Consider the following 12,598-nt stretch of genomic DNA (forward strand, 5'->3'; position numbering starts at 1 on the left):
AGGCATAACAAAAAGACTCTTGCAATTACAGCTTTCGGGCATTAAAGTCTTCGTCAATGACACACACACACACACACACACACACACACACACACACACGAGTGGTGACTGGGTGGGGGTAAGAAGGAGGCTGGGCGGCGAGGGGGAGGGATAGTATGCTGGGGGTGGCAGACAGTGAAGTGCTGCAGGTTAGACAGAGGGCAGGGGTGAGGTGGGGAGGGGGGATTGGGGGGGGGGGAAGAGGGGAGAAGTTGTGGAAAAGGAGATAAATAAAAAGACTGGGTGTGGTGGTGGAATGATGGCTGTGTAGTACTGGACTGGGAACAGGGAAGGGGCTGGATGAGTGAGGACAGAGACTAACGAATGTTGAGGCCAGGAGGGTTACGGTACTTAGAATGTATTGCAGGGAAAGGGCCATGAGGTAAGAGATGGGAGCAGAGGTTGTGTAAGGATGGACAAGTATATTGTGTAGGTTCAGTGGATGGTGGAATACCACTGTGGGAGGTGTTGCTCCAGTCCTGAGTGGCACTGAGTTACAAGGGGATTGCTCCTCTGTGGCCAGACGCGGGGACTTTGGGAGATAGTTGGAGACTGTAGAAGTAAGGCAAGAGAGATTTGTTTTTGTACAAGGTTGGGAGATAATTATGGTCAGTGAAGGCTTCAGTAAGGCCCTCAGTACATCTCGAGAGGGACTGTTTGACACTGCAGATGTGATGACCACAGGTGGTTAGGCTGTACGGAATGGACTTCTTGGTATGGAATGGCTGGCAGCTGTCAAAATGGAGGTACTGCTGGTGGTTAGTAGGTTTGATATGAACGGAGGTACTGATGTAGCAATCTTTGAGGTGGATGTCAGCGTCTAGGAAGGTGACTTGTTGGGTTCAGTAGGACCAGGTGAAGGAAATGGGGGAGAAGTTGTTGAGGTTCTGGAGGAATGTGGTGTCCTCACCTTTGATCCAGATAGCAAAGACGTCATCTTTGAATATGAACCAGATGAATATGAACCAGGTGAGGAGTTTAGGGTTTGGGTTTTTAGGAAGGATTCCTCTACAAGGCCCACGAAACGTTGGCATCGGGTAATGCCATTCGGGTGCCCATAACAGTATCCTAGATTTGTTTGTAAATAATGCTTTCAAAGGAGAAGTAGTTGTGGATGAGGATATAGTTGGTCATGGTGACTAGGAAGGAGGTTGTTGGTTTGGAATCTGTTGGGCATTGGGAAAGATAGTGTTCAGTAGCGGTAATGCCACGGGCATTAGGACTGTTAGTGTACAGGGTGGTGGCTTCAATAATTATGAGCAGGGCACCGTGTGGTAAAGGGACAGGAACTATGGAGAGTCAATGGAGGAAATGTTCAGTATCTTTTCTATAGGATGGTAGGTTCCAAGAACAGGTTGAAGGTATTGGCCTACGAGAGCAGAGATTCTCTCAGTGGGGGCACAGTAACCGGCCACAATGTGGCATCCTGGACGGTTAAGTTTATGGACTTTAGGAAGCATGTAGAAGGTAGGAGTGCGGGAAGTGGTAGTGGTAAGTAGAGAGATAGACACTGGGGAGAGGTTCTGGGATGGGCCTAAGATTTTGAGTAGTGACTGGAGATCCTGCTGGATTACTGCAATGGGGTCACTGTGGCAAGGTTTGTATGTGGAAGTGTCTGACAGCTGGCATTGTCCTTCTGCCACGTAATCCTTGTGGTTCAAAACAACAGTGGTGGAGCCTTTGTCCACAGGTAGGATTATAAGGTTGGGATTAGTTTTTAGATGGTGGACTGCAGTTCATTCTGCACATGTAAGCTAACCTTACATCTGCAGAAAGAACTGCAGTCCACCATCTAAAAACTGATCCTGACCTTATATACATTGCCCGGCCTAGGTACTAAACCAGTACAGTAGAGTGTCGATTATCCGAAGTAATTGGGGGACATGGGTGTTCGGAAAACTGGTTTGCTCAGATGATTGAACTGTACATGTTTATTTGACAAAAAGAAGTACTGAGCAGTAAATTTATTCATAAAAAACGGGCATCTCTTTTAGTATTACAAAGTAACATACAAAGGCAACTTCAGTAGGAATATATAGTATGTGGCACAGTTTATTAAACAAAAATATATACATATTACATACGCATTTTGCATGAACAATACACACAGTATACAAAATTAACGTTTAAAAAAATCCTTTATTTTGGTCTGTCTAAGCAAGCCTACACGCTTACGAGCAGCTAAGTCACATACTTTTTTCATTACACACATCTGAAACTGGTCACTTTCATCTTGGGCTTCAAACCATCGCAAGGCAGTATCTAAACAAGTGAACGCCTCAGAAGCTATTTTATATCCGTAATTGTCGACTTCCCCACCTTGTATTCATTGGATAAAGTGGTTGCAGATTCACCTTCTTCTAACCTTTTAATAATCTCGTACTTGTCCCTCATAGAAAGGACAGCAGTTTATGTTTAAGCATTTTGTATCGTCAATTCACTTCTTCACGCAGCAGCACACTAGTGGTCGTAACAGAGAACAGAAGGTGACTGTTTGCTCTTCTGGGGGGCGCGCAATCCTTCAAACTGTGCGGAGCAGCACGCCTCAACTCTAAGCTGGCGCAGCTGTTGCTTTGATACTGCCGCTACTTCTACTGCCAGTGCCAAGCCGACAGAAGTGTGCTGATTGTTGAAACACAGCGACTGGTGGCCTGGCCGGTCAGCAGCGCCTTGTGAAGGCCCCATCAGAATGTTCCGCCAGCAGTGGCCCAGTGCGGCGACTACTGTGGGAAACTTGGTTTGGGAGTGAGGGCGATGATGGACGGTAGGGTGGGAGAGTAACAGGTGCGAGCGAGTACACAGTTCGGTTAAGCGGTCGTTCGGTTGACCGACGTTTGGATAATCGACGCTCTACTGTACTTGGCTTTAGTGATAACCTTCATTGAACTGGAGGTAAATGGTTGTGACTTGTGAATTGTGATTTATTAGTCTCATAACATACACTTCACAATATAATGCTAATTTGCGGTTGGATTCTGCTCAAATTATAAGTTCATCTTCCATGAACTCTTCTAATGAGTAATAACATTTGTGTATAATAATTTCATGTAACTTCTTTTTTAGTAGCCCTAGTTCCATGTTTAGGATGTTTTTGCCTTCAAGTTTGTTGTAGACTTTCATGCCCATATATTGTGGGGTCTGAGCATATAATTTCAACCTATGGGCAGGAAGCATAAAATTATCTTTATTCCTTGTACTGTATGGATGATCAAATTGGTTTTTAATGAGCGATTCCAGTTTGTTGTGTAAAAATATCATTAGATCGTATATGTATAGGGAGGGGACAGTCAAAATTTTTAGTTTCTGTAATAATGGACAAAATGATTCTCTTTGCTGTGCAGTGCACATATTTCTGATAATTTTCTTCTGGAGATTTAGTACACGAGATATATTATTGGAGCTCCCCCAGAAAATAATGCCATATCTTATCACTGATTCAAAGTAACTTAGATATGCTACTTTGCGAGTGGACGTGTTAGTAGTACTTGATAACACAGGGTGGCGCACGAAATGTGTTACCAATTGTTTCTTTCACCATTTACGATGCACATTAGGTATCCCGCTGGGATCTCTACAGCAGTACCAGCAGAGCTTGGAAAAACAAATGAGTTACAAAATGACATGTAATTCACGATACTGCTGCTAGGAGACTAGTAAGCAGCAATAGCTGACAATGGTAGACTGACGACACAGCAACGATCGGCAATTGTGTTACTTTTTCATGAAACGAAAAGCCTTGTTGTGACTCAGAGGCGTTTTCGACAACAGTTTAACACACAATGGGTCCCTTGCAAGAAGACCATCCACAGGTTGTATGATAAATTTGTACAGGAAGGAACAGTATTGGAAGCGAAGCGACCTCGGCCTAAGCCTGTTTGTTCGCTGGAGAATATTGAAGTAGTACGAGTTGCTGTATAGACAAGTCCCTGGAAATCATGTAGAAAGGCAGCGGTGCAACTGGGAATATCCAGACGCTCCGTTCAACGCATTCTTAAAAGTGACCTCCATATGTACCCATACAAGATGACCTGTGCACAAAAGCTCACTGAAGAACACAAGCAGCAGAGACTACTGTTTGCTCAGTGGTCGGAGGATAGGGAAGAAACTCTCAACGTTTGGTTTTCAGATGAGGTGCATTTTCATTTAGATGGTGTGATTAACAAACAAAATGTACGCTTTTGGGCCACCGAAAACCCACAAGTGCTTCATGAACGACAACATTATGCTCCGAGGCTCTCAGTCAAAAAAGCGAGTTGCAAGTTGTATCACTGAGCCAAGAGTGCAGTGAACAGAGTGATGCGTCAAGTCGCCATGTGGTCTGCTCTGTGCGATCTTCTCCATGAGAGCGGAAGGGAGCAGTGAGCTAGCTTGAAATCTAATCCGTTGGTTGGTTGGTTTGGGGAAGGAGACCAGACAGCGTGGTCATCGGTCTCATCGGATTAGGGAAGGATTGGGAAGGAAGTCGGCCGTGCCCTTTCAGAGGAACCATCCCGGCATTTGCCTGGAGTGATTTAGGGAAATCACGGAAAACCTAAATCAGGATGGCCGGACGCGGGATTGAACCGTCGTCCTCCCGAATGCGGGTCCAGTGTCTAACCACTGCGCCACCCCACTCGGTGAAATCTAATCCGTAAGAGTGGTGGGGAGTAGTGATGTTTGCGAGCTACCTTGCAATCCGATCCCTGAGAGTGGTGGGGAGCAGTGAGCTAGTGAGACATCCTACTCTGATCGGTGAGAGTGGTGGGGAGCCTGAGCTGCCGGGAGGGAGTTACGCCTGGATTACTTTGCACCATGCTCCGAACACACGGCAGCTGAAGATTGCAGCTTTTATGATCGCTGGCAACGCATTCCAAGTGTGATGCTAAGTCAAAGGATGAGACATAACAACACACTCAAAAGTATGTAAACATTTACTGAGATTCTGAAATTTGAGATATCCTTTTGAAATCAAGAGAGGAAACATGATGCTGATAGTGTTTTCTGCATTAGTGTATTGGCCTGAAGTACTTTTGCCTTAGTAGCTGCGCAGTCAATGTGGCGGATTGTAAAGCAAAGGGTTCTAGGTTTGATTCCCAACTGCGTCAAAGATTTTTTTTTCACTTGGAAGTTTGGTGTTGTATTGTGCTTACTTTTGTTATCATCATAATTTCCTGACGAAGCAACCGTTGGTTGCGAAAGCTAGAATTTTGTGTGTATGTTTGTGTGTCTATCGACGTGCCAGCGCTTTCGTTTGGTAATTCACATCATCTTTGTTTTTAGATATAATTAGTTATTATGTTTTAAAAGAAAACACGTTTAAAGACAATACATTGAAGGAAAAAAGAATGGAGCTTTCTTTATTTTCTATTTTTATAGATGAGAAAAGCTTCATGTACTAAATAACATATGCAAATCCACATGGTCTTATAACACTTTTTTTAGCTTGGGAAATATTTCTTAAGGATGTGTTTTGGGATGCTGTTGCAGCAGCCTAGCCCAGAATTTTCATCCCCCTCTTTACAGCCACCAGAGATGCATTTTGAAATCAGATGAGCTACCATTCATTTTTTCCAAATCATCCATCACCTATTCTTTAGAAAGATCTGGCTTTTTGAATCAATTCAGGAGCGGACTGCCCATTTCTAGTCTATAGGATGCAGCCTTGCAGATTGACCAGCCAGTTTCTCACATACTGGCAAATGGGGAAAACCATATCACCATTACTAATGGAAGTAATAAAAAATCTGCAGGAAATGGGAAGTACAGACAGAGACTTAAAAGACTAGACATCACTCAGGAGAATGCTAAAGCATGTAAGGTTACAAGGAAAACCACCAAGAAAGAAGACAGGTGTCCTATGGACAAATGAGAGGAAGGTAAAACACAGCCAGAGGGTACACAACTACTGGGGGAAAAACAAAACCCATTCCAAACACAATATTTGAATGTTATGGCCCTTAGCTGGCCTATTCAAAATGACAACAAGAAGAATATCAAGTAATGTCAGTATTACATACATTCTGACATCCATACATGTTCAGTGCAGTAACGGAATCAATGTAAATAAAGACTGTAAACTGTGATGATGCATGGCTACAACAGCCTAAGAATTATCTTATGCACTTCAGTATATTATACATTTACATGTTTTGTGACAATTTTGTTATTATGTTTTAAAAGAAATCACATTTAAAGTTTTTCAATTTATTCCATATCCACTAGGACTGTTTCTGTTGATTTCTGCATAAGGTACATTAGCATATTTCTTTTCCTTTATAAATATTTATTTTTCATTTTTAAGGTGAAATCAAATAATGGAAACTCCAGGTTGGAATATCAACAATGTAAGGAAAAGATAAATTGCTACTTACTGTAAAGATGATATGTTAAGTCGCAGACAGACACAACTAAAAGACAAAGACACATTAGCTTTCAGCCACAATCTTCATCAGAAAAAGAAAGAAAAAATACACACCATTCATTCACGCAAGTACACCTCATGCGTACATGGCTGCCATCCCCGGCATCTCAGGCCAGAATGTATTCTGGTCTGAGGTGCCAGAAATGGCAGTCATGTGTGTGTGAAGTGTGCTTGCTTGTGTGAATGAATGTGTGTGTATTTCTTTTTCTGATGGAGACTGTAGCCAAAAGCTAATGTGTGCATGTCTTAGTTGTGCCTGTCTGCAACTTAACGTGTTATCTTCATGGCATTTAGGAATCTATCTTTTCCTTACATTATTATTATTATTATTATTATTTTCCTGACATGTTCCACATCCTCGAGGATTTCCTCACTAAGAGCCATGTAATGAAAAGTACATCTAATCTACATTAACAGTATGCTTGACTGTAGATAGAAATCATTCCCAAGCCAAGAAATTGATTTATTGAGATGTTTCCATGCAGGTGAGACTCAACTTTAGAAGCAGCATTTTCAGAACACAGAAGCACATTATAAGAATTGTACCTGGTACGAGTCCTAGAACATCCTGCAGATACATACTTTCTAAAACTTGGTATTTTGGTAACTTTGTCACAATCTAATTAATGACATTCATCTTACCTCAAAAATAGTACAAAGCAAATCCAAGACCAAAAACAATTTCTACAGATCGGATACCTCAAAAGTTTAACTTTAGTTCAGAAATGAGTCAGAGACATGAGTATACATGTGTTTATGCATCTGCCAGAACATTTCAAATGTCTTGTGCATAACATAGTGGTTTTCAAGAGAGAATTAATAATATTTATATTGGACAACTGGTTCTACGCTATTTAACAGTATCATCCCAGGGCTCTTCAACATTAATGGTTTAGGATTACAATGGAATACATTTTAGAACAGTAATACCACAATATTTTCATAATGTAAGTCCATCTACTGTATTTTTGTGATATAAAAGTTACTTCTTTGACTTCTTTATACACCCCAGAGAATTCTGTTTGTTCAAACTGAATTGCAATAATCAACACCTAGTTTACATGCCTTTACTATAGTGTGATCAATTGTTTTCCCCAGAACATAATTTGTATCTTATTCAAGATTTACTGATAATGATGTCAGATTTAAGATACTTAACAGCATGGTCATCAGCATCTTTGCTGGATCTCAACACAATACATTTCAGCATCTGAACAATGTCTGCATTCACAAGCAAAATTGCTGTGATTGTGCACAAGGAACACATGTCAGCAGATTTCTTCACAATATATGGCTATGCCAACACACACAATGTGGTTTGCATCTATTCAAATCCTTTAATAATTTGGAAAAACATTTCAGTGACACACAGCATATTCTATGGATAGCTGGTACTTAAATGAAAAACAGGGGCTGAGCCATCCACTCAGGGCTCATTGACTCCCTCTCCTGAACATGTTAGATAGGAGGCCAGACACTTTGCAAAAGTTTGAAATGCATGTTACACAGTTACTGTTATAGGATAGGATGGTGGATGGACTTATTATTAGCATACTGAACAAACTCAAAACATGAGAACAAGAAGCTCAATTAAAATAAACATTTTGGTCTCATGATTTCAGATAGGAAAAACTGTTTCTCAGTGGTAATATTTTTATGATCTGTCAACTGTTATTATCAGTTACTTTCCATATACCTATCTGCAAAATGACAAATAATCTTTCCATTGGTTTTCCTGAAACTTTACTGAAATTGATAGTCTGTGATAATTTTACTCCATAAGACTGTTACTGTATGCCAGTAATTTTACAAAATAGCACACTGGTATTGAAGACAGAAACAAGAGAGAAGCTTAGATGTTATAAATGATTTGTTTTCTTGCCGTTTTACCTTTATGCCACTTCTGTCACTACTTTCCACTCTATATGCAGTCTGATACATCCAGAGGTTAAAAAGGCCAAAGAACCATATGCATTTGGTTACACTAGATTATAAGCATTCTATGTGTGATCAATTACATATACTGAAAATATGCATGTTCTCCACTGTAGTGTTCCTCTGTCCTGCTGCCCATAATATATTCCAGGAATAATGCAGCAAGAGATGTAAGAGTTTAATAACCTGTTGATGTCATTAGACATCTAATAATAGCTCAGTTGGTCAGGGACAGCTAAGGAAATACCTGTGGTTTTATTGAGGGGTCATTCCAGTATTTACCTGATGTGATTCACGAAAACCATGAAAGAAAAAAAAAGAAAAACCAAACTAGCTGTATGAGAATCACAATCACACTCCTTCCAAATTTACGTACTATACCTTCAACACTGTTCCAGCTAACTTGGGGTTATAATGCTGGAAGACTTGTATGCAGACCAAACTGTAATGGAAAAATAACATACAACCCTGAAGCTCACAGTTACAATGCATATAACTTACACCATCAGCAGCATGTCGAGCTTTTGTTATACTATCACGTAGCCTCTGTAGTTTTTCTGCAAAAGTATCGTTCCATTGTTGAAACTTACGCCGCTTCTGATTTGCCTCTTCAGTCAACTTTAGGAGCACATCATCAGCCTGCTTTACTGTACTTCTAGTCTGCGATACTGAAATATAAGCAGAACAGAGTGAGTGCAAAAGGACATAAATCAGAAATATATGTATAATATGTAACACTAACAAAACTGAAAATTTTGCTAGCTTTGGGACAAATTCTTCTTCGGAGACTCTTTCCTTCTCATCTCGTCCAGTAAGTCTCCCCTGACCTGGGGTTCTAGGTGACTTTTCTAAGCTGCATCCCTCTCCCTAAACCTCCCCAGTGGCTTTTTCTTCACCCTCTTCGCTCCCCTTAACTCTACTGCCAGAAGAAGAAGCCACTGGCTGCTAAAGTTTGTAAAAGTTAAATCCTTTTGTGTGTGTTTTCCCCCGCTGCTGCTTTAGCAGTAGATTTCTTTTATCTATCCATTTACATTACATTATCAATAACTGATTATATTTGTTGTTATATATTTTGTATTAAGATAAGTGTTATGCATTATTTAGTAGTTTTGGTAAGATGAATTGAACATTGGCACCCCAATGATGGGAGCCTACAATCTTGAAAGGCATTCCTACATTATGGAAATATTACCATAATGTGTGTTGGAAGGTACTAAGTTATAACTGTTGAATATGCAACCTCCTAATAATAACACTGAAACATAAGTTTCATTATGAAGCTAGAATGGTTGTATGTTGGAATAACATTGTCTATTAATGATGTTTATAAACAGTGAACTACAGAACAAGGTTATTAAAATAGATTATGTGAATTAATATACTACAACAAGTGTGACCAGTTACACGTAATATATATCTAAATTTGCATGTCATACTGCAGTACACAATCACACAAGAAATGTTTGAGCAACCAAAGTGTCTTCTGTGTAACGAAGGAGAAAATATAAGTCAAGAGTGTATGGAAAGGACAGTTCAAACAAATGACCAGGCAGTGGCAGATGTATACACGCATTATGAGACAAACTATAATTATGTGAACATAAGTGGTATGGTTAGATAGAGGAAATATGATGGACACTGAAAATGATATGACAAAACAAAAAGACATTAGAAGACTTAGGCTTAAACTGGGGAATTAGCAATGTGAAAATGGAAGAAACACAATCTGTTCAAGTTAGTACTTTCTCTACAGAAGTGAAAAAAAATGAAAAGGAAATGAAGTGAGTAGGGATAGAGGGGTGGGGGAGAGAGAAATTAATTAACAACAGTATTCTCCATGTGTATTAGAAAAAAGATCCTATACTTACTATTTTCTTCAATCTTTGACAATTGTAGGTCTGTGTCAATTTGTTCAAGTTGAGGTCTCAGTTCAGACCTCACTTTAAATGCCACCTTTTCAGCTTTGGATTGTGCACCATTGACAGTTTTCATTACTTTCCCTAGTTTTTCCACAGTATTGTTCACGGAAACAGCAACTGAAACATACGGCAATATCAACTATAAAAGATGCTCAAAATGAAGGCACAGTTAATGATTTGCAGCTAGCTCAAGCATTATTTATTATTATTATTATTTTACCTATGATAGGACACAGGGAGGAATGTCACAAATACCATAGCAAAAATTTCCATTTGAAATCACAAATCAAGTATTTATAAAATAATGTTATTATTATGTCACTGGTAGTTCCTCACTACAGAATAAACATGTACACAATCATTATGATAGATTGTCACTCATTGTAAAGATGACACACTGAGTTGCAGACAGGCACAATGAAAAGACTGTTACACACAGAGCTTTCAGCCAAAGCCTTCTTCAGAAAAGCAAGGAAAACACACACAGACATTCACACAAGCAGGCGCATCTCACGCACATGACGGCTACCCAGCCAGGATGCAACTGTTGCACTGAACAAAAGCAGCAATCTGGAGTGGGGTGGGGAAGGGAGAAGGGAAGGGATAGCACGATACCCATGGAGGAAGAGAAAAACACTGTCTAGCGGAGTATCCAGGGACCAGATGGAAGCAAGACAATGCTGCCAGGCACAGCACTGGTGGGCTCTGGGGGAGGAATGGGGAGCAGAAATGGAGAGGAGAAGAGAAGGAGAAAAGACCAGTGAATGTGTTGGCAGACAGTGAGGCACAATGATAGTAAGGGGGCATGAATTAGGAGGAGGTGATAGGATAGAGGGGGCAGAAAGTAGTAGAGGTTGTGAGAACAGTAGGTCACCGTAGGTTGAGACCAGAGTAATTTCAGTAGCAGAGAATGTTTCCTGAGGATAACTCCCATCTGCACAGTTCAGGAAAGCTGGTGGAGGAGGAGAGGGACCAAATAGACTGCAGATTTATGATATTCAAACTTAGGATACGTTCAAGAATTCTGCAGCATACTATGTTTAAGAATTCTGCAGCATACGGATGTTTAGAATATAGGTCTGTAATTTTGCAGGTCTATTCTTTTACCCTTCCTACAGTCCGCCCCTGGTAGCTGAGTGGTCAGCGCGACAGAATGTCAATCCTAAGGGCCTGGGTTCGATTCCCGGCTGTGCCGATGATTTTCTCCGTTCAGGGACTAGGTGTTGTGTTGTCCTAATCATCATCATTTCATCCCCATCGACGCGCAAGTTGCCAAAGTGGCGTCAAATCTAAAGACTTACACCCAGCGAATAGTCTACCCGATGGGAGGCCCTAGTCACACCCTTCCTATACATAGGAGTTACCTGCACTTTTTTCCATTTGGCTGGAACTCTGTGGTGGGCAAGAGAATTGCTACAAATGCAAACTAAGTAAGTGGCCAATGACATAGACTGCCCTCAGTGAAATTTTATTGGGATTCCTTTCAATTCTGGTGACTTATTTTTTTTCATCTCTTTCAGTCGCTTCTCAGTGCCAGGGATGACTGTTTCTATATTCTTCATAGGGAAATCTGTGTGATGATCAAACAGAGGAATGTCTGTACAACCCTCCTAAGTCCATGATTAAAACTTCAGTTTTCCTATTCTGTTTTCTACTGCTGTGCCAGACTGATCAACAAGTGTTTGGGTAAAAATTTTTGATCTGCTTATGATTTTACATATGAGCAGATTTTTTTTGGATTCTCAACAAGGTCCTTTGATAATGTGTGATGGTGGAAGTTGTACATTTCAAGTACCTATCTTTTGGAGGATGCACGGATTTCTAGTAACTTTGGCAGATGACATTTCCACATTATTTCTTGATCTGAAAGCACAACAATCTCTGCTTCCTATGCATTTTGTTATTAAACCATGGCAGATCTTTTCCAGCCTTAATCCACTTACTTGGTACATACTTCTCCAGAGCGCAGTTAACAATCAGCTTAAACTTTGTCCATAGTTCCTCTCATACTGGAGTTAAATGATTTCCATACACCACCTAAGTAGGATGCTAACAACTGTATATCTGCTCTTTCCAGAATAAATAGTCTCCTAGCCTTCTTCATAACAAATTTATTAAAACTGATAAAAAGACTGTCACTATGATGATATCATGTGCACTAATCCCTAGCTCTATGCAGACACTCTCAATAAGGCCAAGTCCATTTGTAGCTACACAGTTTAAAATATTTCCATTTCATGTGGACTGTCGAACTAACTGTTCATGAGAACTTATTGGAAAATGTTTTCAGAACTAAAACACAAGA

The 12,598-nt window shown here is 40.4% G+C and overlaps 1 protein-coding gene across 1 annotated transcript in view; it reads right to left on the reverse strand.

Moving 5' to 3' along the window:
• Window positions 1-12,598, reverse strand: part of LOC126088492 (laminin subunit alpha-1) — a 717,591-nt gene that overhangs the window by 110,196 nt on the left and 594,797 nt on the right. The window contains exons 31-32 of the mRNA XM_049906633.1: window positions 10,243-10,410; window positions 8,876-9,042 (exon numbers count right to left, since the gene is read on the reverse strand). Of these exons, the coding sequence (XP_049762590.1) occupies window positions 8,876-9,042; window positions 10,243-10,410 (335 nt within the window). The remainder of the gene's footprint in view (window positions 1-8,875; window positions 9,043-10,242; window positions 10,411-12,598) is intronic.

Source organism: Schistocerca cancellata, chromosome 6 (assembly GCF_023864275.1).
Source record: "Schistocerca cancellata isolate TAMUIC-IGC-003103 chromosome 6, iqSchCanc2.1, whole genome shotgun sequence".
Classification (NCBI taxonomy): Eukaryota; Metazoa; Arthropoda; class Insecta; order Orthoptera; family Acrididae; genus Schistocerca; species Schistocerca cancellata.